At 57.2% G+C, this 24601-nt stretch overlaps 3 protein-coding genes across 10 annotated transcripts in view; 1 reads left to right on the top strand and 2 right to left on the bottom strand.

The window, feature by feature from the left end:
* The first annotated feature begins 266 nt into the window (after window positions 1–266).
* SMIM1 (small integral membrane protein 1 (Vel blood group)) lies at window positions 267–4065 on the top strand. The gene is made up of 4 exons (XM_055582468.1): window positions 267–346; window positions 641–765; window positions 2773–2899; window positions 3155–4065. Exons 3-4 carry the CDS (start codon window positions 2787–2789, stop codon window positions 3279–3281), a joined length of 240 nt encoding a protein of 79 aa, XP_055438443.1. The 5' UTR covers window positions 267–346; window positions 641–765; window positions 2773–2786; the 3' UTR covers window positions 3282–4065.
* A 1666-nt stretch (window positions 4066–5731) lies between these two features.
* On the bottom strand, window positions 5732–16997 carry LRRC47 (leucine rich repeat containing 47). The gene is made up of 7 exons (XM_055582466.1): window positions 16284–16997; window positions 9964–10416; window positions 9151–9267; window positions 8477–8592; window positions 8060–8162; window positions 7732–7821; window positions 5732–7581 (listed from the first exon to the last, which is right to left on the bottom strand). Exons 1-7 carry the CDS (start codon window positions 16980–16982, stop codon window positions 7333–7335), a joined length of 1827 nt encoding a protein of 608 aa, XP_055438441.1. The 5' UTR covers window positions 16983–16997; the 3' UTR covers window positions 5732–7332.
* A 5167-nt stretch (window positions 16998–22164) lies between these two features.
* CEP104 (centrosomal protein 104) overlaps window positions 22165–24601 on the bottom strand; it is a 40369-nt gene continuing 37932 nt past the window's right edge. For all 8 annotated transcript variants that reach the window (XM_055582456.1, XM_055582460.1, XM_055582461.1 and 5 more), the window contains one exon: window positions 22165–24535. In XM_055582456.1, the coding sequence (XP_055438431.1) occupies window positions 24455–24535 (81 nt within the window). In that variant the 3' untranslated portion in view covers window positions 22165–24454. The remainder of the gene's footprint in view (window positions 24536–24601) is intronic.

Here is a 24601-nt window from a genome sequence, read left to right as displayed (position 1 = left end):
TCCCTGCGGCCCCTGAGGAACTCGACTCCTGGAAGGCCTGGGGCTCTGGCTTGCTCCGCCCCAGCCACGCCCCCGGGATGCGCCCCGCTCCTCCACCCGGCCCACCCCTGCGTTAGGAGTCCTGCGGCCACCCACCCACCCACGGCCCCAGGTACCTCCCCGTTTAGGCCCCACCCAACGAACCAACGCCCCGCCCCTTGTCCAGATCCCACCATCCACCGCCTCGCCTCCGGCCCCGCCCCCGCTCAGGCCCCACCACCCACCCGACCACGCCCCCTCTAAGCCCCGCCCGACTCCGGCCCGGGACACGTCTGCGGCGCGGAGCGGCTGGGGGCTGTCGAGCCAGGTGAGACGCGGGGTCGGAGTGCAGCTTCCTCGAGTAGCCAGTGGGAGGAGGTGGTGGGCTTGGTTTCTACAGCCCCCCGCCCACGGGGCCGCGGTCTCCCTGACCTGCGAGCGCCAGGCCCGGATAAGTGGAGTTGCTGGGGTGGGGGCGGGGTTGAATGGTCCCTCGGCCCACAGACCCCCGAGGCCAACTGCCGGGCCAGCTCCTGCTGGCCGCTTGGGACGCCCCAGAGCCCCTTTCCCTTGCCTACTCTTGCTCCTCTTCACTTTTTCCTTTATTTTCTCTTTCTTTAAGGTTGGAGAATTCTGAGACTCCCCAGACCCCAAACTGCGAGCTGGGAGGTGAGATTCACTGGCCGAGCTCTGACCATCTTCCTGGATCACAGAGGCTTCAATCCCTGACGTCAGGACTCTCCCCTTGTAAGTTGTGGGCTCCTTGGAAGTGCATTGGGGTGAGGAGGTCTTAATGTATGTACAGTCCCTGTGTGCCCAGAACTCTGTCCCCACACACTCCCAAGAGGCAGTTGTACCCCTGGGAGTGAGGCTTCCAGGGTTCAGCAGGTGTCCCTGCCAGGCAGCACAGCCCCAGGGTCCTGTGACACTGTGGTCATCACGTGTGGGTTGGTCAGGCTGCTACAGATGAGTGAGCGAAGCCTTCAGACCTTGGCTCCAGCACATCAGCAGCTTCTGGTGGCTTTGTCCATCCAGATTGACTTGAGGGCCACAGTCCACATCAGTCAGGAACCCGTTCTATCACAAACACCAGGACCCCACTATGCCAGGCTGGAGCAGATTGGGCTGGCCATCCTCACACCAAGAAACCCACGGGTGGGCAGTGGGTGTGCATTTGAAGACTCAGCACCACCGGGTAGTGTTGTAGGATATCCAGACTGCAAAGTGGCTGCTCAGCTCCGGCCATCACATCAAGGAAGAGAGAAGGAGGTGCCTATTCTCGTTCACAAAAGCAAAAGCCTCCTGCTCCTGCTGCTGTCCAGCACCTTGCTCATATGTAGGTGTCATGGGAAGTTTAGTTAAGTTCAGTTACTTAGTCGTATCCAACTCTTTGCAACCCCGTGGACTGCAGCACGCCAGGCTTCCCTGTTCATTACCAACTTCTGGAGCTTGCTCAAACTGATGTCGGTGATGCCATACAAAGCAGCAATCAAAACTTGTCTTAGCCCATGAGCATCGCTTGGGGCTGGGACACTGCAGCCTGGAATAAGACAGGGGCTCTGGCCACAGGAGGGAGGGGTGGACATTAGGTAGCTCACAGAGCCGGCTCAAAGCCCCTTTGCTGGCCACACCGTGGGAAAGCAGAACCCACAGTCAACAAATGTTTGGCCTCCCTGGGGCCTGAGACCTGGCCTGCATGGCTGCCCCCAGAGCACAGGCTCCCACGGGAAGGATAGGCTTTGTGGCTTTGAGACAAGCTCCCTTCCTTCATCCTCTGAGTCTGGGATTTGGGAAAGGGCAACCCGGAGGAGGTTGAAGGTGGTTCAGAACCACCTGGTTTCATGAATTTCTGGGTTGGCTTCTTGCTAAGTGGCTCACTGTGCCTTTAAGCCTCTGTGTCCCAGATTACCTGGAAGACAGGTCAGGTTTTTGCAGCAAACTCTCAGGCCTCTAAAAGTGAGGGGCCTCTCAAGTCCCTTGACCACCAGCAGGGCATAGCAGTAGGTGAGGGAGGGGTTGCAACTGGGACAGGCCAGAATTCACAGCTACTACCACTGCTGCCAAGCCCTACCAGCTGCCCCCAGGCCTGCTGCTCTGCAGGCGCCAGCCCTTTGCCTCCCAGCCTCCAGGGAAGGCTCTGGGGCCTTATCTGGCAGGAATGGGAGGTCAGGCTGTTATCAGGCTTGGTGACCTGACCCCAGCCAAGGGCCCTCCAGGGTGGCAGCAGCTGTGTCTGCCTGACCCCCAGGGCGGAGCAAGCTGGTGGAAACACAGCCTCTCACATTCCTGAGGGCAGGGTTTGGCAGACTTTCAGACTCTATTGGAATTCCCTCTTTGCCTCCTCCCACGTCACCCTGGGCAAGTGGCCTAACCACTCTGCACCCCTAAAGCCAGATGAAAGGATGTGGGAAGAAATTCCCAGGTGGCACGGTGGTAAAGAATCCACCTGCCAATGCAGGAGCTGCAGGAGATGTGTGTTTGATCCCTGGGTGGGGAAGATCCCCTGGAGGAGGAAATGGCAGCCCAGTATTTTTGCCTGGAAAATCCCATGGACAGAGGAGTCTGTTCATGGGGTCGTCAAGAGTTGGACATGACTGAATGAGGACACAAAGGAGCCAGCCCACCTTGGTGCCTCTCTGCCCTGGCCCCACCGCCAGGCAGACCCTCACCCTAAAAGCAATGGCACATGAAACCTGACTGCTGGCCCCCTGGGGGTAAAACAGGCCTCAGTCCACCCTCTGTCTCTCCCACCAGAACCCTGTGCCCCCATGATGGAGCCCCAGGAGAGTAGCATCAGGTACAGCAGGTGGGAGAACAGCCACCCGGATGAAGTCCATGTGGCCAGTGGGCCCAGCACAGAGGAGGCCTCAGGCTGGCAGAGGTGAGGGGCCAGGAAGGAGGGGCCCCGCTTCGCCCTGTGCAGACCCCTCCTGTCCTTCCTGGCAGCCACCACATCCGCAGACCTGGGCCCCACACTTTCCCTGACTTGTTCCTTCACTTGCTCCCTCCTGTCTTCCAAGTTCAGAGTGCCCAGGCTGCCCTGCTACCCGGGGCCTTCTCCTCCTCCTCCCCCAGCCCCCATCCCCACTCCAGTCAGGGCTGCCTGGGGCTCACGTGCCTGCGGTTCTCACCCTAGGGTCTCTCAGAAGCTGTGCTCGGGCAAGCTGGGCATCGCCATGAAGGTGCTGGGGGGCGTGGCCCTCTTCTGGGTCGTGTTCATCCTGGGCTACGTCACTGGCTACTACGTGCACAAGTGCAAGTAAACGCTGCCCAGACACGCCCCCAGGAGCAAGGCTGGAGGGACACCCTGTGTGCGAGAACCCTTCCATGTGCATGGACCCACCTGCCTACACAGACCATGGTGTACCCAGAGTCCTGTATAACAGCCCTGCTGTCTGTACACAGCCCCTCCCCCCCGTGTATACACAGCCCCTCACCGTGTATACAGGCATTCCTTGCACCAATGCACAGATTCCAGGGACTCGCATGGACACCAGTGTGCACAGCTGTCACAGGCACCCACACACATACAGCCAAACAGGGCCACAGGTACATGGGAGCACACACACGCATGCCTGGCACATACCCACCCAGGGACCCATGTGACTGGAAGGCCAGTCCCAACCTGACTGCAGGACACACCCAGGCTAGGCCTGCAGCCCAGGGCCCCCAAACCTCCCTTCTCTCCCTACTGGGGTCCTCCCTGGGTGGGCTTCTGGTGGGGCTGTGTCCTGCCTTGCAGGCTCCTCCCCTTTCTAGCCCTTCTGACTCCCGCTGTGGAAGGATGCCTCTAAGGGCAGGGGTATGTATGTCTCTCCATCCACCCTCTCCAGGGGCTGAGTCTTTTCCTGGGCAGAGGGGGGAGGGGGCCTTGGCCCTTGTCCAAGACCCACTGCTGTGTCGTCTCTCCAGGAACGTGGGTGTGTTCCCTGGGGCTGTCCACCCTGCTGGGTGGGCTCTGCAGGAGCCTGGCCCTTCTGCCTGCACCCTGTGGGAGGCCCAGACCCTGCACTCAGAGGTGGTCATTAAATGTCTGTTGAACAAAAACATGGATGATGGTGTCTCCTGTGGGCCTCCCCAGTGAGGCGTGACTGATGTGGAACTGGCTGGAGGGCATCTGGACAGCGGCTGGGAGGCCTCTCGCTGAGCTCTGGCCTTGGGATGCACCCAGTCCTGGCCAGGCCCTCTAGCGGGAGGTGAGAACATGGGGCAGGGCTGAGTTTCCATATGTGGCCAGGCCTACTCTGTGTTTCCTGACCACGGATAGCGTCTCCCTGCCTTCGGGCCCTCCTGTTCCGGGCACCCTTATGAGAAACACCGTCTTATAGGACAGTGTCCTCACCCTAGAGTTGAGGGCAGGAGATGAGGACAGTCAGGACCCTCGTGGGCTCAGCAGACCTGGGTATTGGAGGCTGAGCTGCCAGGGAGGGCGGAGACCCCATGGGACTGGCTGCGGGCCTGGGTCAGGTGAGCATGAGGTGGGGCTGCACCACCCAGGTGACCCTTTGGCTTTGAGTTCCCTGCTGGGCTGGGGTTCCCCCAGCAGTGATGCTTCAGCAAGGCCTGCTGTGGGGGGTAGGAAAGCAGGGTAAGGGGCTGTGGTGGAGGGTCTGTTCAGCACCCTGGCCTCTGGGGCCCCAGCATCCATCTCCAGAAAGACCCCCCCCCACCCCCACCCCCAACTCGGGGAGTGGGCACCAGCTGACTCACACCTGTCTGGCCTCTCTCTGATGCCCCAGTTGGGAGTCTCCTCCGGCCATCTCAGGACTAGCACTGGGGCGGGTACTGTGGGGAGGTGGGCAGGGTCCACCAGCCTGGCAGATTTAGGCTGGGTGACCTCCCTGGGCTCTAACTGGTCAGCAGTCCAGTCCAGGGGTACAGGAGCTGGGCCTCCCCAAGGCCTGGTGTAGCCTTGGACAGGAGCGGGGCGACGGTGCAGGACAGAAGGGAGGAGTCACCCTGGCTGTCCCCTGCCCCCTACTCCCTCCTCTACCATAGAAGCAAGTCTGTTGATGCACAGGAGTGTCTTGCCCGGGGCAAGGCAGGGAGGTGGGTAGGGGCTGCCAGCAGGCAGCTGTACACAGTACTGGGGTCTGGCCTGGATCTCACCAGCCCTACCCCATGTGCCCCCATGACCCAGCGGGTCTCAGAATGGAGAGCTGGGGGCACCAGCTCACACCCTGATGGATGCTCTGTATCCTTGGCCCCTGGGCTCTGCTGGCACTGGGTGCCTGGCTCATGGTGGGGGTTGCAGGCAGGGGCACACAGGGCACACCCCCCCCCCCATACACATACACACGAGCCACCTGAGACCCTTCCCCCAACCCCACCCCTCCGCCCAGGGCCCCAGCTGGACCCCGTAGCCAGGGTGGAGGCCGTGTCCCGGCAGCCCTGGGGGAGTAGGGAGAAGAGGGGAAGGGCTTGGCCCCTCCCTCAGCAGGTTAGGATTGGGGTGGTCTGCTGGGGTCCCAGCAACTTGAGTCCTTCGTGTTTGTCCCTGGGTGGGGGTCTTCTGGGCACTGCCATAGGAGCTGGTTCCCAGGACTGGGGTGGGGTTCAGGGCAGCAGCCTCTCTGGGTCAGGCCCCTGTGACAGGAGGTAACTGTGTCTTGCTTTGTGGTCAGGGGGCCCCTGGTCCTCAGTTCTCCCACCGACACTCCCACACCCTCCTCCAGAAACCCTGGGAAGGATTCACCAGGAAGGAGCCCACATGTTCTTATCGAACGTTTATTAGAGGGCTGGACTGACAAAAACATCAATTTTCCTGCTGTACATTAAATATGTTTCCAAACTTCACACGCAATCAAGCTGCCCCAGAAAAGAGCAGAGGGCTGGCAGCCTCCCCACCATCAGGGAGGCCCAGATCTGGTGACACGTGGCCGCTGAAGCCAGCCGGGAGCCAAGGGAGCAGCTTGGCTGTGGCCCTGGCCTAGAGCTCCCTGCAGGGCTTTGCTGTGATGTCCGCGCCCATCCAAGCCACGGCATCAGCAGCCTTGACAGCCAGAGGGTCACAGAGTGACAACGTGGAGGCACGAGGCGGACGTCCGGTAGGTTTGGGGAACACTGTCACAGGCGCCCTCTTCTGCCTGGCTAAGTGTGGCCGCCCCAGGGCCAACGACCGGCAGCCATGCTGGTCGTGATTGCAGAGCTGGGCCGGGTGTCAAGGTGCCACATCGTTCCAGGTGGGCTGGCCGGGCCCTGGGAAACCCACGTGGCTGTGCGGCAGGCCGTGTGCGCGGGGTGTGGGCCTCTCTGCTGCTGACGGCTGCACCCTGGGTCTGGTGGGGCTCTCGCTAATGTCTCCCCAAACTGTCCTTCTGATAAAATACACTAACTGTCCTTCGCAGGTCAAACAGCAGAGAAGTCACGGTGTCACTCCACGATGGGGAAGCTGGCGGGTCCCACTGTCTCGTCCTGGCTGTTCCTGGAGAAGTGAAGTCTGAGAACTGCCGGCCTGGAGCTGGCATCACCTGGAAGGCCGGAAGCTGCTGAGCCTCTCCGGGCACGTGCCCCATGGTTCCAGGTGTCCGACTCCTCACGTGTCCCCCAGGCACCACCAGCTCGTCCTGGTTCGAGCTGAGCGTGGCTGACCGCCCTGTCCACGCCGGGAGTCCTGTTTTGTGGTGGGAGACCTGCACACTGTCCTCCAGTCTCGGGCGTGACACCTGGTGGTGCTGGTTTACAAAAGGGTGACCCCCACCCCGCCCCAGGTCTGGCCAGTGCAGTGGGAGGGCCCGGCTGTCACCCACCGGCAGGCTCTGCAGCCCACCCCCAAAGCATCCAGCAGCACTAGTAAGAAAGATGATTTGACCAATTCTAAGGTCACATTAAAAAAAGTTTTTATAAAAAGATGATGGTTTACGGCACCTGGAGACCCTGGCGTCGCCCCTCATCTCTAAGCTGCAGTGCCGGCGCCAGAGGACTTAAAACGACCCCGAATCACAGAAAAGTAACTGCAGCTCGGCCACACACACGGTTCAGCTTCTCAACCTAGAGCTGAATATTCACACCAATTATGCTGTCCTTTGCCCCCCGAATACAGTGATTAGCTATGTGTCTATGTGATTGCAGAACCCTGGGAGCAGTTAATTCCAACATTTGAGTGACTTCATAAAGAGCACTGGCAGTCACTTCGGCTGTGAAGGTGGACACTGTGGCCTCCCCCCATGGCAGGCCGGGTGGAGAACTGAACAGAGGGTGCATATATCCTAAAAACACCGAGGTGAAGAATTGTTTAATACCACCCCACGGAAGCCCCGAGGAGCTGGTGCGGTGGATGGCACAACCCGGGAGCCTTGGGTGGCAGCCTGGCCGTCAGCGCAGCACGGTCACATGGGCAGCGGCGAAGTCCAAGTCCGTCTTGGATGGGTACACCACCTTCAGGTGCCCCTCCTCGTCCACCACCCGGACCTGCTCCACCACCAGCGGGGTGCTCCCTGTCGCTCTGGCACCTGGAGTCGCCTTGGGGTCCGAGCCGTGTCCACAGACGGCGTCAGACTCGGGGTCCGAGAGGGAACCTTCCTCTCTGTTTTCCAGAGTGTACTTGTTGATTTCTGCCATTTTCTGCAAATGAAAAATATCTTCTTAATCCAGAGAGAAAAGCCAACCCAGGGAAGTCACGGTAAAGGGCCGTGGCTGGGCCATCAGTCCTGCGGGGCCAGTGACTTGGTGGGTGGCATGCGCGCGGGGGGGGGGGGGGCAGGGCTGGCTCACCAGGATGAGTGCGTCCATGATATCTTTGCAAATCTGCAGGCTGGCGGCGCTCGTCACTTCCAGAAACAGATCACTTGTGGTTTTCTTAATCTTAAAAAGAAAATGGGAAGATTTCAGGAAAGAACCAAGTTATCACAAGCAGACGCCATCAGCTCTGATGTCTCCTCTGCAGAAAACCCCTTGTGGCACATGGACCCAGACGTGGCCCCTCCGAGGGGCACAGCGCACACGGTGAGTCGTGGGCGGCCCAGGACGCCAGCAGCGACGTAGGTGAACGAGACACGTGACATGGCCCCAGAAACACTCAGATGCTGACAGCAGCCCCCACCTTGGTCTTCTCGCTGTTCGTGATTGGTGGGAAGGAGATCACGTCACCGTCTGCATCCACGAGGCAGGGGTAGTGCTCCTTCCCGTCCAGCAAGTGCAGGTACCTGGTGGGAGAACACACAGGTGGGAGCACACACAGTCTCAGGCTCGGCAGTAAACGCAGGCTGGAGGGGCGCTCTCTGTCAGGGCAAGGGCACGTTCCCTGGGCCTCCAAGGGGCCCAATCCCAGCTGGTGGGCCCAGCTGCCCCCTGCCTTGGCCTCTGTCCCAGGCACTTAGTGGATGTGCCAATGGCCACCCTTCCCCAGACAACACGCTTGCCAGGCACTAATTCTCTGAAGCCAGGAGATGCAGTGCTAACAGTGTGAGCGCCCCGAGGACTCTGAATCCCCGGGAGGAGTGAGAGTCCCCTTGCCAACCTGTGCAGGCCCGACACGTTCTGCCGCTTCTTCTGCTTCCTGTGCTCCTCGGCCTCCAGCTGCAGCTGTCGCACCAGGTCCTTGGCCTTGACCTCTCGGCGCCCCAGGGGGATGATCTACAAGGGGGAGAACTTCACACTGGCCTGGTGCTGTGTGTCCCAGTGAGAGGGCCAGCTGGCTGAGGAGAGCCACGTCACATGCGGACATGGGCCTTCAGAGGTCACCCCAGGGGCTGAACCTGAAACCCCTTAAGCACAACTGCGTCCCCACGCTTGTGGCTCTGAGGCGGCCATGGGAGGAGACGGGGCCGGCACCCATCCCTGGGGAACCCTCCTCTGCCGGGGCCCGCAGTGCCTCGTGTAGGAACAGAGACTAGGAGCAGGACCTTGACAGGACAATGCACACTGCAGTCAGCCCCAGATCAGGGGGTTTGCAACTGGGATGTAAATAGCAGTTTTTGGTTAAGTTAATGAGCAGGTGAAGGAATCACTTTCAAATCACACCTCCTTTGATGAGTTTACTTTTGAAAGTAACTGTCGACACAGCCTGCCTTATCCTCTTGCAGCAGAGCATGGTCACATTCTAACCAGGATGCTCTGACAATCGTCCACACGTATACTTTTCTAAAGCCACAGACGGAACACTGGGACTGCACACCGGGCTGTGAGCCTCACCTTGAAGTCCTGTGGGGGGCGGGCAGCGTAGAGCAGGGGCCCCCGGACAGCTCCGAGGTCGTGGGTTGCGATGGTGGCCACCGTCCTCTTCTCACAGAGGTCCTCGTGCAGCTTCGTCTGCAGCAGGGGATCCAGGGCGGCGGCGCTAAGCATGTGAGGCCCATCACCCTGGCCTCCAGAGCAGCCCCACCTGCTGCCTCCTTTCTCTGCCTCCCCAGCCACCTGTTTCTCTTGTGGAGCCTTCCTTAGAGAACTGTTATCTGCTTATTAGCAGGATTTTCTCTTTCCCCAACTCTTACTACAAGATGCTCAACACTTCCAAGGATCCATCCTGAGCTCAATTTGAGTGAATAAGCACAAGTGTGACTTCACAAGGAAAACAAGCCCAGATCTCAGGTCCTGGCTCGGCTCCCTCCCTGAACGCATGGCCTTCCACAGGTGGCCTCAGCCACGCAACCATGCTTGGGGTTTCCCACGGGCAAGGCTGTGCTGTTTATTTTAAAACCTGGGCAGATGTCACATAAAGACAACAAATTCCTCTTGTCTAGGTAAAGCTTCACAGAAACTCAACAACTCACCCAAGAACATGCTGGCGAGAGCCAACAATCCTAATCGTATCTCATGTGAGACCAAGTGCGTCACTTCCTGCACAAGTGCACTAGTGACACTTCAGAGACTCAGGATGGAGGCCCCTCCCCACCTGCCCAGGCCAGGTCAGGGGGGAAACCCAGGCGCTCTGCAGGAGTGACGCCCAAGGTCGCCAGGCCCACAGCCCATCCTCCCCGCCCCACGCACACAGCCGTGGGCACCCACCTGGCAGGACAGGAACCGCTTCAGTGCGTTCCCGGGCCGCAGATCCATGCCCCGCACGACAGCGCCCACAAAGAACGGCCGCACATCCCTGACCTCGGGGCTTGCCCGGACGGTCAGCACGGCGGGGTTCTCTGACACGTGCAGGACCCGGAGCAGCAGTCGGCTGGCCTCGTCCACTACCGCGTCTGCGCCCTCGCCACTCTCCCTCTTCTTCCGCTCCCGCCTCTTCCGCCGGCCCTCCTCCTTGTCAGGGCCCTCGGCCTTGCCCCGGCACCTGCCGCGGCCCCCAGCACGCAGGTACTCCAGGATGGACCTGGTCTGGCAGCCGCTGACCATCTTCTCCAGGCGTTTGTCTCGCAGCCTGTTTCCTCGGAAGTTGATGTCCTTGAGCTTTGGGCAGTCAGCCAGCTCCGCCGGGATCTCACTCAGCTGGTTGTTGGACAGGTCCAGTGTCTGCGAGGGAGACCGGACACATCAGATCCCCAGCTCTGGTCTGTTGCTGGGCCATGAGAGGCCCCCAAGGCCCACCCTCATTGACCGTCTGCCCTGTATCAGCAACACAATACACGCCATGCTTGCCCCCGCCCCGGTGCCCAGTATGGACACATGGACTGTCCACTGAGGGGAGATGTGGCTGGCCTGCCAGTCACCTCTCTAAAATGCTGCGTGACCACTGTGTGCTCATGGTTGCCAACTACAGCAAAATTTCAGGTTGATGGTCAGGCTGAGGAAAAAAAGATGGCAAGGAAGGAGGGCAATGTTTGGTTAAGAACAAGCAGGAACTTCACGTGAAAAACAAATTTCCCACAAAATAGTGATAGTGTTTTTATCGTTTTCAATATTTATTTGGTGGCCTTAGTTGCCCCATGGCATGTGTGATCTTAATTTCCAGACCAAGGATCAAACCCACATCCCCTGCACTGCAAGGCAGATTCTTAACCACAGCCCACCAGGGAAGCCCCAAGATGTTTGTAAGAAATGAGCAGAAGAGAAAGAACAGAGCACGAGTAACAGCGTCACGCTCCACACTGAGATGCAGCGTTTCCAGCACACAGGGTATCCTCCTGTACCCTGCATGTGTGATGGTGAGTTTGCGTCAATGCTGAGAGGACTCTGGGCCCTTTGCTGTGATGTGGGAGGAGGGAGTGGGGGGCCACTGCTGTCTGTGCATCAGGAAGCCCGTAAGAAGGGACAGGAAGATGAGGGAAGCAGTCCTGAGTGCCGCTGACCCCCTGGGGTAAGAGATGGTGGGTGGACGGCAGGGTCCTGTGCCCTGGGGGTGAGGGCGGGGGCGGGGGCGGGGGAGGTGGGGAACAATTCAGCTGGTGGTAAAGAGGACAGCCCCTCGCAGGAGACTGGCCACACCACTGTCTCAGGGGCCATCCAGCCCTGCAAGTAAATGGCTTCTTGTGGGGAGCTCTGGTGAGACCTTGCACAGCTTTGCTTACACCTGACCTGGGCTTAGGGACTTGACAGGGTGGCCTGGGGAGAAGCCTGCTGGCCTGGTTTAGTTGGAGCGAGCACAGGGGTCTGGTCTTTGAAAAGTAAGACAGTGATGGGTGGCAGGGGCCTCCTGAGGACTGAGGATCAGGGAGTGCTTGGGTGAGACCACTGCAGAGCCCCAGCGACAAACCAGTGGGCAGGCTCCTCTGGACACTCAGGAAGCAGCATTCACACCAGCATGGCCTGCGAGGAGTCCTGGTCCTGACCGGGACACAATGGTCCCAAAAGACACACAGCCGGTGGCAGGGTTGTCACCAGCTGGGAAGGTGGGCAGGGGCTCTGAGGATGCTGTCTACTGTGATTACACAGAAGGCAACCCCAAGTTACAAAGGGACCCTTCTTTATCACTCCTGTCTGGGGCCCTCTGGCTCGGCAGTCAGGCTGCAGCGAAGCTGGGACAGCAGTGTGGAGGCGCACGGCAGGTGGGAGTGCGACAGAAGAGCCTCCACCTGGCAGGACCAGAGGCCTGGGGAGAAGGGAGCAACTGCCAAGCAGGCTCTGATCCTGCATTCAACTTGGAAACAGAAAGAAAAGGTGAGCCCAATGCAGTCTCCAAGTGTCACCAGGGACTGAATACTCAGTGGTCTCCAGGCTGCAGGTTAACTCAGCAGTCAGTGCTGCCTCTCTTGGCCTGTCCGTCCCTGTGGGCAAGACTGGACAGGTGGGCAGATGGGCTGAAACGTGGCCCTTCCAGGCCACCCTGTGACACCTTGCCCCCCCCCCACCCAATAGGACATGGTGGTGCCCCTGTCCTGCAGTTGGGCAGTGCTGAGCCCACGTGTCCTGTATCAGAAGACGCCTGCTCTGGAGGACTGGCCAGGGCCACCTAGACTGATGTCTGCATGTGCACACCCAGCCAGGCTGGGGCCAGATGAGCTGGGTCCCGTGCCCGCAGGGAGGCTGTGAGCAGGAACCAAGGGCTGCTGTGCCACAGTCAGGTTTGACCTGCACATCCAGCCCTGGGGTCTCCTGCACCATCCGGACGGGCTTTGGCCGAACAGCCTGGACTCCACTGGCACCTCTGTGAAGGCACAGCCGCTGGCGGTGGAGTGCGTCTGCCTCCGTGGTGCGAAGACCCTGAGGCAGCAGCGGGGGGGGGGCGCCAGCAAGGAATCGGGACAGGAGGGATCCCCAGCTCTAACAGAGCCGTGCCAGGCCAGCAGCCTGGTGAAGTGGTCTCCACAGGGCAGGTGCGGTGGTACCGGGGCGGGGTCATACAGGGCAACAATCACTGACACTGACTACTTCTGAGCAGCAAGTGGTGGCAGCTCAGGACCTGCCCTGAGGCCCTGGGCAGAAGAGGGGGCTGGGCGGCTGCTGGGTCTCTGGGGGTCATGTCCAGCAGAAACAGGGAGACCACTAACAAGCAAAAACTGACCCCAGCAGCACCATGTGCCACGCCCAGCCCCACCTAAACCGCAGATTTGATGTGGAGTCCACAGGTTTCCCCAGTGGACCAGGAGTGCTGGGCAGGGGAGGGGAGCGGAGATGGGGGGGCAGTGTTGGGTCTCCAGGAGATGGGAGAAACCCGGACGTAACATCCACACAGGGAGTTCAATTGCACAGGAGGGCGGGAGATAAGAAATGCAGCATCACCAAGGGGAGAATTAAGTGCACTTGGAGGCACCTCCTTCAGGGCACCTTCCCGGGACACCCACCCATTCCCTCCCTCCTGTAGGTGACACGGCCAGTCTCCACCCTAGACTACAACTTGACCACTGCTGGGCCACACTGCAGGGGAAGGACCCTAACTTCCTTGCTGAGACCACAGACACATATCCCTGGGGGTGTGGAAGAACCCCTCTGCTCCAGCTGAGGGGACCAGGACCCACCATCTCCAGCAGCAACTAATAAAATAAAAAGATGGAAAGATACTTCTTTGTGGAAGCTGATTCTGGGAGGAGTCCCGTATGTGAGTGACACTGGGCCTGGCACTGGCAGGACTGGGACAAACCCCAGACACTGTGCTCCTTCAGCTGACAAACGTGCTGTCCCAGGACAGCTGCGGGCATGTCTGTCCTGCCCATCCCTCCAGCGGTCCCCAACGGGAGCGCCACGGGTGTGGGGAGCAGTCACTGACAGGGCAGAGAGCTGTGTGGGGGCCCATCTCTGGCTCGTCACAGTCCAGCGGCTGAGTCCATGGGTAATGGAATCCGGTGGGGAGAAGCCTGGCTGGGGGCCCTGAGGCTGGGCCAAGGAGGAAGCTGGGCTCTCCAGGTAGCATGGGCCAGGAGGGGGAGGACAGCTCTGTGCAGCCTCCTTGCAACCGTGGCTGCAGTGGAGACGAGGGTCCGGCCTTCACGACTCTCAGGTGAGCGGACACCAAGGCACTCACAGGGGCCCTCTGTGGACTGGGGTTGAGTGGGACAAGAGGGGCTGTGTGCTGTCACTCTGGCGGCCCCTCCAGGTGTCCACATCCATGTGCTACGTCTCCCATGACTCTCGACTGAGCTCTGCTTACAGAATCAGCAGGATGCAGTGGACTCAGTGGGCTGTGGGGTCCATGTCTGCTTCCCGAGAAGGCCCGGCTCTGGAGCCCTGAGGTACCACGTGAGAGCAGACCATCTGGCTGGGGCGGAAGACGTCCCGAGATGACACAGAGAGAGGAGTCAGCCATGTCAGCTGAGCCCAGCCTGAGCCCGCAGCAGCTGACTGCGGCCACACGAGCCATCAACAGCGGAGGCGCTGATCCAGCTGGGCTGGCCCAGAGTGGATGACGGGGATCAAAGAAAACTGCTGTTGTTGTGTTAAGCCACAACCTTGGCACGGCTATACAGCCACAGAGGACACGCACCAGCCCTGTCACCATGCTTTCTTCATGACACCACGGTCACCCTCACAGTTCTCACGGGGGAGGGGATGGGCAGGAGCCCAGGGCGCTGCTACAAGACGCTGAACTGAACCCCCACTTTCCCGCTCTGAGCTCAGCTGTCCCCCCACAGCGCAGGAAGGACAGAGAAAACTGGTGTCCTTGCAGCTCCAGCAGGTGGCGGGACTCTGCTTCACCCAGTTCAAGCAGCCGTTCCCCCAGGGAGGCATCACTTTAGAAAAGGCTCCCAAAGGACATCCAAGTCCAAGCAGATTCCCAGCAGCTCTGACATGATGCTCTCCAAGAAACGGCCTCTTCATGTAACAGAGATGGATGGCAGTTTAGAAATGGGAACAAGGTGGGCCAGGAAACTGGGGGCTGAAGTGAGACATTCTCTCTGACCTGAGTGAGGGCATTCTGGGCACAACAAAGACGACTTTACGGGGCAGGTATGCAGAGGTACGCAGAACATTAAAGAAACAAACCCAAACTTTCACCTTCTGTAAAATCAAGAGTAGGAGACGGGTGACGGAACAGAAAGGGCTTACACCACGTGTCACACCAGCCTCTTAGGGAAGCTACAGCCCTGGGAACCAGTGTCTGGGAGTCGTTTCAGGAGCCTCCGGAGCGGCTTCCTGGAAACACCAGCAAGTGCGTGTTACTCTGTTCTTGCGACCACACACACGCGCACACACACACACACTTCTATCCTGACACAATGATGTTGTTGTTCTTTGCAATGCCATGGACCGAAGCACGCCAGGCTCCTCTGTCCTCCACGATCTCATGTCCATCGAGTTGGTGATGCCATCCAACTATCTCATCCTCTGTCACCCCCTTCTCCTGCCCTCAATTCTGCCCCGCATCAGGATCTTTTCCAATGAGTATGACTCTTCACATCAGGTGGCCAAAGTATTGGAGCTTCAGCATCAGTCCTTCCAGTGAATAGTCAGGGTTGATTTCCTTTAGGATTAACTGGTTTGATCTCCTTGGTGTCCCAGGGACTCTCAAGAGTCGTTTCCAGCACCACAATTTGAAAGCATCAGTTCTTTGGCTTTCTTTATGATCCAACTCTCACATCCCTACATGACTACTGGGAAAACCACAGATTTGACTATACCAACCTTTGTCGGCAAACGATGTCTCTGCTTTTTAATCCTGACACAGACATTTGTAAAATGATTTGGCAACATCTTAAGAGCAATTCCCGCTGCAAAAAGGTCAGTTGCTAAACTGAATACACTGATTGTTTAAAAAAAGTCTGAACAAAAGGGATGGAAAACGAGTGAAAGAAACAGAGGCCTGCCTCTTTAAGGACAAGAGCCTCTAGACTGGACTTAGGCCCTGGTGCCGGCAACCTCTGCCCTTCTGTCTCTTCCTCAATAGATTTACTAGGCCTTAGTTATGAGCCCTGCATTGTTTGACCTGGGGTCCCCAGATAAATAAAACAAGCAAGCAGTCCCTACACAGAACAGTCTAGAGAATGCTGCAAGCTATTCGTTGTGTACTCTGGGCAATCCTTCCCGCCTCCTGTAAGAGAGGAATAAACCATCTTTGCCTTGAAAAGTCGCTGCTGGGGTCAAGTGAACTATCCTGTGAGATCACACGAGGGGCCTTATGCAAATTCCAGTCATTTCACAGTTTCCTGCCCTGTCTGGGAGGTCCCGCGTACAGAACTCATTGTCCTTTCGCAAATATTTGGAGATACAAACATTTAGCAATGAGTCCCTGCTGCTGACCTGCTTCCGACCTGAGCGGGAAGCCCACCCAGTTGGCAATCAAGAAACACAATCAAAGTGTTAAGCGTTAAAGCCCAGTTGTGAGCAGAATGTGATGCGAGCCGCTAGACCACCCGAGGATGGAGGTCAGGCGAATGGGAAGGGACCTGGGGGTGGACGGGCTTCCCAGCGGTGCCGACGCTGCGGTGGCCCTTTCCGGCCGAGGAGGAATGGCTCAACACCGGGAGAAGATGGCCCACCGCGGCTACCAGAGGGCCCGCCCCGCTCACCTTGAGCGACGCCAGGTGGGCGATGTCAGGGCTGAGCTCCCGGAGGCAGTTGTCAGCCGCCGCCAGTTCGCTGAGCAGCGGCAGCGCGCCGGGGAGGAAAAGCGCGGCGGGGAAGGCGTCCAGGCGGTTGCCGGTGAGGTTGAGGGTCTGCAAGCGCGGCGCGCACCGCGCCAGGTCGGCCGGCAGCTCGCGCAGCCGGTTGCCGCTAAGGTTGAGGCTCTGCAGCTGCGGGAGGCCCGGCGGCTCGGCGGGGCCTAGGCCCTGGCCCGGTGGCAGCGCCTCCAGCGCGTTGCCCGACAGGTCGAGCACACGCAGCGCGGGCAGCGGGCCAAGCTCTGGACTCAGGCCGGGCCCCAGCGCGTTGCGCCGCAGCACGAGGCTGTGCAGCTGCGGGAGGCCTTGCGCCAGGCCTGGGCCTGGCTCGCGCAGGCTCCCGCAGCCGCTCACCTCCAGGTAATGCAGCAGCGGTAGGGTGAAGAGCCGCGGAGGCAGCCGCCCGCCCGCCGCGCGCACCCGTTCCTCCAGTCCGGGCCCCGTCAGCAGCAGCTCCCGCCGCCGCTCCCGCTCCGCTAGGTCCAGCTCGGGCCAGGCCTCCGACACCGCAGCCGCAGCCGCCATCGCGCCTCCGCTCCCGCAGCCCCTGCCGGTGCGCTTCCGGGGCACGCGGTGCAACTTCCTGTCTGGGCCGGAAGGCGCCATCGAGAGAGGCGCGGACGCTAGAGCGCCGCCCCGAGCGTCTTAAAGGGCGTTAAGACCTTCAGCGCCTTGGACCCGGTTCTCGCTGTGGGCGTGGGACCTTGAAGCACGGGCCGCCGGTCGAGCCCTCCCACCCACGAGGCTGTCGGGAAGCAGCGGGAACGACCGAGTCCATAAGAAAGACCGGAGAGCGAATCTGCGGACGCGTCGGCCTCACGGCCCGGGGGAGATGCTCGGCAACGTCGTGACTCCCCGGGCTAAAAGCCGTATACAGGGCGAAGGGGGAGGAGATGCGTGGCTTTTGGGGGAGAGGAACGGGCCTTAGAAGACAAACGGGCGGGAGGACCGTGTGACACCGGCTATGTTGTTCCTCCTAGTCCCTCGGGGGTCTCGGACGACTGAGTTCCTTTGGGAGGCTGTTTAGGCAAGAAGGGAAGTTCAGACAAGCCTCTTCCTGCATTGACTGATTTTCAGGGGCACACAGCTCAGAATAGCCAATGTACCGAGGTACACGTTTCCGGGTGGCATAGACCTTTACCCTTCAAACTCAACCAAGTTCATCTCGGTAGTTTCCCATCTGTTGGCTCCCTCTCCCTGCCCTGTGGCCATAATCACCCCCGTGCGTGCGTACTGAGTCGTGTCTGATCCTGCGACTCCATGGACTGTAGCCGCCCAGGCTCCTCTGTCCATGGGATTCTCCAGGCAAGAACAGTGCAGTGAGTTGCCATTTCCTCTTCCAGGGGATCTTCCCGACCCAAGGATCGAACCTGCGTCTCCAACTTCTCCTGCATTGGCAGGTGGGTTCTTTACCACTGCGCCACCCGGGAAGCCCTATAAAGCCCCAGCAGTCCTGTAATCAGAGTTGAGATGACTTTCCCTTGTCGCAAGCGTCGAATAAGTGTTCTTTTCAGTTTTAAACAAGCACCTTGTGCACTTTTTTTTCTTTATAGGTTAGTGGTTTGTGTATTGGAGTCACCAGGAAATTAGAAATGAATGAGGCCCCAGCCCCCTTGTCCGGAGATGCTGGCCTAGCAGTCTGGGCTGCAGCTCGGGTGTGGGGATTTACACGCTCCACAGGCATTTCTGTTGGGCAGACAAGTTTGTGAGGCTACATGGGAGCAGACAGTTTGCCTGTGTTAGGACCCACGGGCCGGAAGTGTTTGGAGGAGGGGGTGAGAGGAATAGTGCTGAGGTCAACTGTACTATTCTCTGTTCTTGTTTTTGTTAACCCCTCACCCCAGCAGAATTGCCAGTTTTATTTTGTTTTGAAATTTCTGAACATTGTATTGAAGGGTGATGGACTTCCAGAAAAGTGTGCACACAGCGTAAGTGGATTTAGTCCAGGCACAACACATCCGTGTAGCCATCATGAAGCTCAAGAAAACAATGATCACCAGTCTCTACAACGCCCCCCTGTACCCTGACACTGTAGTTTTGCTGCTTTTTTCGCGCTTCCTGTATATGGTGCAGGGCCAGGCCTAGGTATGCGGGAGTCATCTGTGTGTGGGTGGCACTTGGGCATTGTCTGCTTTCTGGTGTTTCAGTACATTTGAATGAGTGTGTGTGTGTGTGTGTGTGTGTGCCGCTCAGTTGTGTCTGACTCTGAACCCCATGGACTGTAACCCGCCAGCCTCCTCTGTCCAAGGGGATTTTCCAGGCTAGAATACTGGAGTGGGTTGTCATTTCCTCCTCCAGGGGATCTTCAGGACACAGGGATTGGCATCTCCTTCACTGGCAGGCACATTCTTTACCATGGCGCCACCTGGGAAGTCTGTTGTGAATATACCATGTTTATTTCCAGCAGAGCCTTTGTGCTGCGCTGATTTCACCCTTGTCACTCTGTGACCCCACACAGGAAAGACACGTTTTTCTTGGTCACTATTGTGACCAGTTCCATCTGTGAAGGACAGGCAGTGACTGTCCCAAGGTCAGGAGAGGTGAGGGGAGGCCCCTAAGATCTTGTCCACCCTTGCACTTCCCTCCACGTGCACTGTAGCCACACCCAGAAGAGCTTTCGGTTTCCTCAGTGATTTCTTGGAAGATTGTACACACATACTTAGTATCAGTGGCTTTCAGTTCCTGGGACCTGCATGTCCTCTAGCCTGCTTCGTTTCCTGGAGTAGGTTTCTGGGTGGCTGTGCGACAGCTTGTGCTAACACATGCCGTCTTGATAGGCAATGTGGGTAGTAACAGTTGTGTAGAAGCTGACACTGGACACCACCACCCACCACCACCAGGAGAGAGGATAGTGCATTGTGAGACAAGCTGAAAGCAGAAGGCCATGTGGACATGCGCTGAGCTGCACACGGAGGCACGAGTGACAGATCGCAGGGCGGTTCCATGTGCACAGCGTGTGAACATGCGCTGAGCTATACATGGCTTCACGAGTGACAGATCACGGGGCGGTTCCATGTGCACAGCATGTGAACATGCGCCGAGCTGCACACAGTGGCGCGAGTGACAGATCGCAGGGCGGTTCCATGTGCACAGCTTAAACGCACAAGACTCAGGCTTCCATCATGAAGGGATCCACGCCTCTGTGGTGAGTCCATGAAGACAGCAGAGGTGGATCCTGGGTATGGTGCGAGCAGACCCCAGTGCTATGGCTGCACCTTCCCCAGCCTGGCCCAGGTGCTGGGTCGGCCTGTGGGGGCAGCCAGTCCAGCAGACCCCTCTCCATCCCCTTCCCTGCCTGAGTCCTGGTTCCATCACTGTCCATACCCTGGTCCCCGCCCATGTCCCTGCCCTGGTTGAGGCTGGGGGCTGGAGGCCCTGGGTGCCGGCCTCACTTGCCCTCCTGCCTCTGGCCCAGCCTTAGGATTCCCGAATTTGGTGAACAGCACTCCCAAGCGTTGTCTCCTTACCCTCCAGGGGAAGGAAGATCTCAATTCAGAACCCTCACAGTGGTGCCAACAGTCACCCCACAGTGTCAGACGGGATGCCGCTCCCCTGCATTTCCAGGACTGGTCTCCGGACACCAAGAGGCACTAATAGTGAAGGCACGGCCAGATGACGGGTGCGGAGGTGGCTGTGGGCCACTCCTGGGGAGCCCTCAACCTTCAGGATAAGGGCCGTGAAAGGGGGCCATGGGGATGAGCCAGACCCAAGCTGCCTGCTCGCAAGACCACCCCTTTCAGAATCTGACTCCGCTCTCCACTTGCACCTGTGGGATGCCTCTTGATGGGGAGGGGCCTGCACACTGCCCCTGCACGTGAGCGTTCACGCTTGGGTGGGGGTGGGGTGGGGGCTGTGGTGTCCCTCCTGAAGCTGGGGGGGTGGGGGGCTTGCTCCCCGCCCCGGGAAGCATCCCCAGGTACCTTGGGCCAGAAGAAAGCCTGGAGCGATTTCAAGGCCATTCGGGCAGGTGGATGGCCCCACGCCTTCCGTCTCCCCCATCCCTGCCGTGGGCTCAGCACCTTCCCCACCTGAGCTGAAGGAGTGGAGGCTGCCTGGGTGGATCTGCTATGTGCAAGGGGGTAGGTAGGGGCCTTGTTAGCACCTTCCTCTCAGCTCCATTCCAGGTGGGGACCGAGGCAGAGACAAGCAAATCTGGACTCCACTACCTGGAACCTGTGCCCACACCCCCGTTCCAGGGTGCACAGAGGTGCAGGGTTTGGGCACTGAGCCAGTCTCCCTGGCTACAGTGGAGGTGAGAACAGCTGCCCCACAGGTCTTCAGAGCGTTCCGGAACACCCACGTGGGGGCACAGGACCTCTCAATGCAGCAGCTCAGGGGGTTGCTGCCTTAAGCCCTGACCCCAGATCCAGGAGGCGCAACCCCACCCAGGGCTTCCCTGCCCCCAGTGGTGGAGGGCTGGGTGCAGGCCCCAGGGCTCCCGGGACTCCCAGGACTCGGGGCGCACGTTGTTTCGCAGGCTTTTGTTTTTAGTGCTGATCTAGTTTTTTTTAATTTATTTGTTTTCGGCTGTGCTGCGTCGTTGTTGGTGTGCAAGCTCTTCTCTAGTTGCAGTGTGTAGGCTTCTCATTGCAGTGGCTTCTCTTGTCGGGAAGAATGGGCTTTAGGGCGCGAGGGCTCCGAATGTTGCTGCATAAGGTCTCAATAGTTGCGGCTCCTGGGCTCTGGAGCACAGGCTCAATTGTGGCGCAGGGGCTTAGTTGCTCTGCAGTATGTGGGCTTTTCCCTGATCAGGGATCAAACCTGTGTCTCCCATATGGCGGGCGGATTCTCTACCACTGAGCCACCAAGGGAAACCCCTGATCTAGTTTTTAAGAGCAGATGAGCAATGGCACAGATGAACACCTAACTGAGAGCAGGTGGAACCATACTCTCCCAGAGTTCACACCAGCTTCCCCCTCCTTCCCGTGCACAGGCTCGTTCACACACTCTGCCTATGCAGGTAAGAGAACCGATTTTTACTGCTTAAACTGTAATGCCCCTAAATTTCAAGTTTATGTATATGTGCAACCATGTCCAACTCTTTGTGACCCTATGAACTGTAGCCCGCCAGGCTCCTCTGTCCACAGGGATTCTCCAGGCAAGAATACTGGAGTGGGTTGCCATGCCCTCCTCCAGGGGATATTCCTGACCCAGAAATTGAACCTAAGTCTCCTGCAATGCAGGTGGATTTTTTACCTGCTGAGCCGCTTGTGGAAGGCCTCCCCTTCTACATATAAGGGGAAGCCCTTATGTGTGTGTGTGTGTGTGTGTGTGTATGTGCGCGCCTGTGTGCGTGTGTATATATATGGAAAAAACTGTAACTTCAAAATGGAAACAGTCTTAAAATCAAAACTAGTAAAAGCTTAAAACCAGTCTACAGCAGAGAAAATACCGTTTTACTTACTTGAAAAGCAAAATAACCTTGTTGGCTGGTAAAAATCCCCTTTCAAAAGGAATAAAAAAACACAGGTAGAGATTAAGAGGTATGAACCTCTGATGGGAGCACAACTGGGGTGTATATAAAATGTTCTCTTTATCCCACAGGATAAAATTGGTCACTATTTCTAACTTATGTGCAGCTTAAACTCTTTTAGCTTCTTTACCAGTAAACCCACAAATAACTTATTTTAGGAACTAGACTCCCTCCTGGCAACTTAGTGCCCCCTGCCCCTTGCCCAGCAAACCTCAGTGACTCAGTGGCATCTCAGGGCTGCATCACGCCTGCATGTTTACAGAAGATGTAACTTAACCATAAGCTTTTCAAGTATAGTCTTCAAAGGGACAGAACATTTAGTAATCTTTTTATTATATTCACATGCTCAGGGTGAATTCAACCCTGAGCCCTGAAACAACAACAAAAATATATTACTTAGATGTTTTATAATTTTGCTGAAATAAAGACAAATAGAAAACTATGTCAAAACATTAAAAAGTTGCAAATTTTCATTAAAAGTATTTACATTTGTATTCTAATGCCAAATTTATAGATAATTCTTTTAAATTAGAATACTCTGAAATATGAAAATAATAAATATTGTTAAATAGCCACAACATATTCATGAATGAAATTTCAGTTATTAATTACTGTGCCAAGTTTAGATATTTATGAATGGCCAAGGCAGCTTACAGTTCCTTTTTACTTTTTTATCCTTTATTCTTGGTTCCTTAATAGCATATAACTCTGTAAACCTTTTAAATGGCCACTGATCACTGCCAGGAATCATTTGAACATAAACACATGATTCTTCTGTAATCAGCAAGATCGACCTGTTTTAAATGCAATTAATTTTGTCAATCACTAAAAATTAAGTATTTTTATAAACATCTTCTTTACATTACAATATACAGAAAACATTATATGTATGTTTCTTAAAAGTTTTGATTGGCGAGAAAAGGATAATTTCTTGGTTAACTTTTCTTGTTCTATTTAAAGGAGTATTTTATGTATACTTCAGCAATGGGTTAGAAGGTCGTGGCAACACCTTTTTGAATCAGGAAGAATCATTTTATAATTACCTTGGCATCCGTACTCTGCTCTATCGAGTAAAGTTTTACATTATTTCTCCCTCCATACTTTAAAATTTTTTAATAGCGTATATTTTTGAAGGTAATTCTCTTTGTCAGTCTTACTCTGGCTCAGGATTTTGAGTCAACCACATGAGAAAGTTATCAGTTCACTACAGACTGACTAGTACAGGTTCACTGTCACTAACTTGGAGTACCTTGCTCAAATAGCTAATAGTTTTTTTTTTTTTTTTTTTTAAATATTATTACGTATTTTGTTAGTTTTCATGGTTTGGAATTAAAATTTCTTACAATAACTGTGCAGTACAAATTTCATCAATTCCGTGAGTTTCTAGTGGGCATCCTGGAAGCCTACCTGTCACACACTCAGGAGGAAGGTGTACCCCTGGGCACACGGCCGGGCAGGAAGGGCAGGGCTACCTTCTTTGGGTCTCTAGTGGGCTGGGCACCTGGGGACCACAGGCCTGGACATGAAGATGGCCTTTCCAAGCACGTTTTGGACAAACTCTGGCTTTTCCCTACAGCTACCTGGCTCTGGAGCCAGGCAAGCCACTTCCACAGGCTGCAGGGGTTGGGTTGGTTGGGGGCTGGTGAGGAGAGGTTTGGTTTCATCATTTTGCTTGGCTTTTATTAAAGTACGGTATAACGTGTTGGAGAAAAGAATATACAGTTCCAGTTTCCTCAGATCCCAGTGGGTCAGTGTGATGGGCTGGGCAGAGGCTCCTCTGAAAGTTACACAGGGTGGGGGTCACTCCATCTGCCCCAGGGGCTTAAGGAAAGGCCTTTCTGACTGACACCTGCTCACACGAGTGCAGGAGCATCAGGGAATGTCTCATATATCTTCAGGGCTTCATGCATGTAAAGAACTTGAAGCCCCCTGAGGAAGGGCCTGCTGTGCAGCCATCAGTATTAACCTCCGATCCTCTTGGGCTGGGGGCCAGCATGGGGGTGGTGGTGTCAAGTGGGCTGCGCTCAGAGCACCTGCAGGTGAGAACTGAGGGGGCTGGGCAGCAACCTTACTTCACCTTGACCTTACTTGATGCTGCTGTGGACGTGCAGGCTCTGCAGGCTGATGGCTCCCTGACCTTGAGGGGAGGAGTCACAGCCAGGGAGGAGGAGCACCGGGTGGACTCGCAGGCACCAGCCCACCTTGTCCCATCCTGGCCCCGTGAGCCCTGCGAACCGTCCCCCAGGCTGAGAGAGACCCATGTGCAAGAGGTTTAGAGGGAGTGAGGACTTCATGGAAATCACTCCCAGCGTCTGTGGAGAGGTTGCTCTGCATGCGCCTGCCTGGTGCTGCTCTTTCTGCAGAACCATCTCCCTCTGTGACCCCGGGCCGGGAGGGCAGAGACCCGATAGCGGAGCCATGGGAGACAGGGCCGCACTCGGGACGGGCACGGCCAGGAGCTTGGGGCAGCAGGGGCGAAGCGGGGGTCAGCACGTCTAGGGATGCTCCGAGGAGACACAGCCATGTCATGGGAGCTGTGCGGCCCCTCTGGAGGTGGGCGCTGCATCCTGTCACCGCTTTGTGTACGTCCTGCTGGAGCCTTTACTCAGGCCCCTCTTCGGGGTGGGGATCTTGCTTCCCACCTTGGATCCTGAGGTCCCTGCCCTGGTGGCGGCTGGGCCTTTACCTGCAGTGGATATGCAGACACACAGAGCGCGGGGACACGTGTGAGCCAGGGTGCAGAGCCCAGTGA

This window comes from Bubalus kerabau, chromosome 5, assembly GCF_029407905.1.
Source record: "Bubalus kerabau isolate K-KA32 ecotype Philippines breed swamp buffalo chromosome 5, PCC_UOA_SB_1v2, whole genome shotgun sequence".
Lineage (NCBI taxonomy): Eukaryota > Metazoa > Chordata > Mammalia > Artiodactyla > Bovidae > Bubalus > Bubalus kerabau.
Note: the sequence above shows the minus strand (reverse complement) of the source record. Positions and strands in the feature narration are given on the sequence as shown.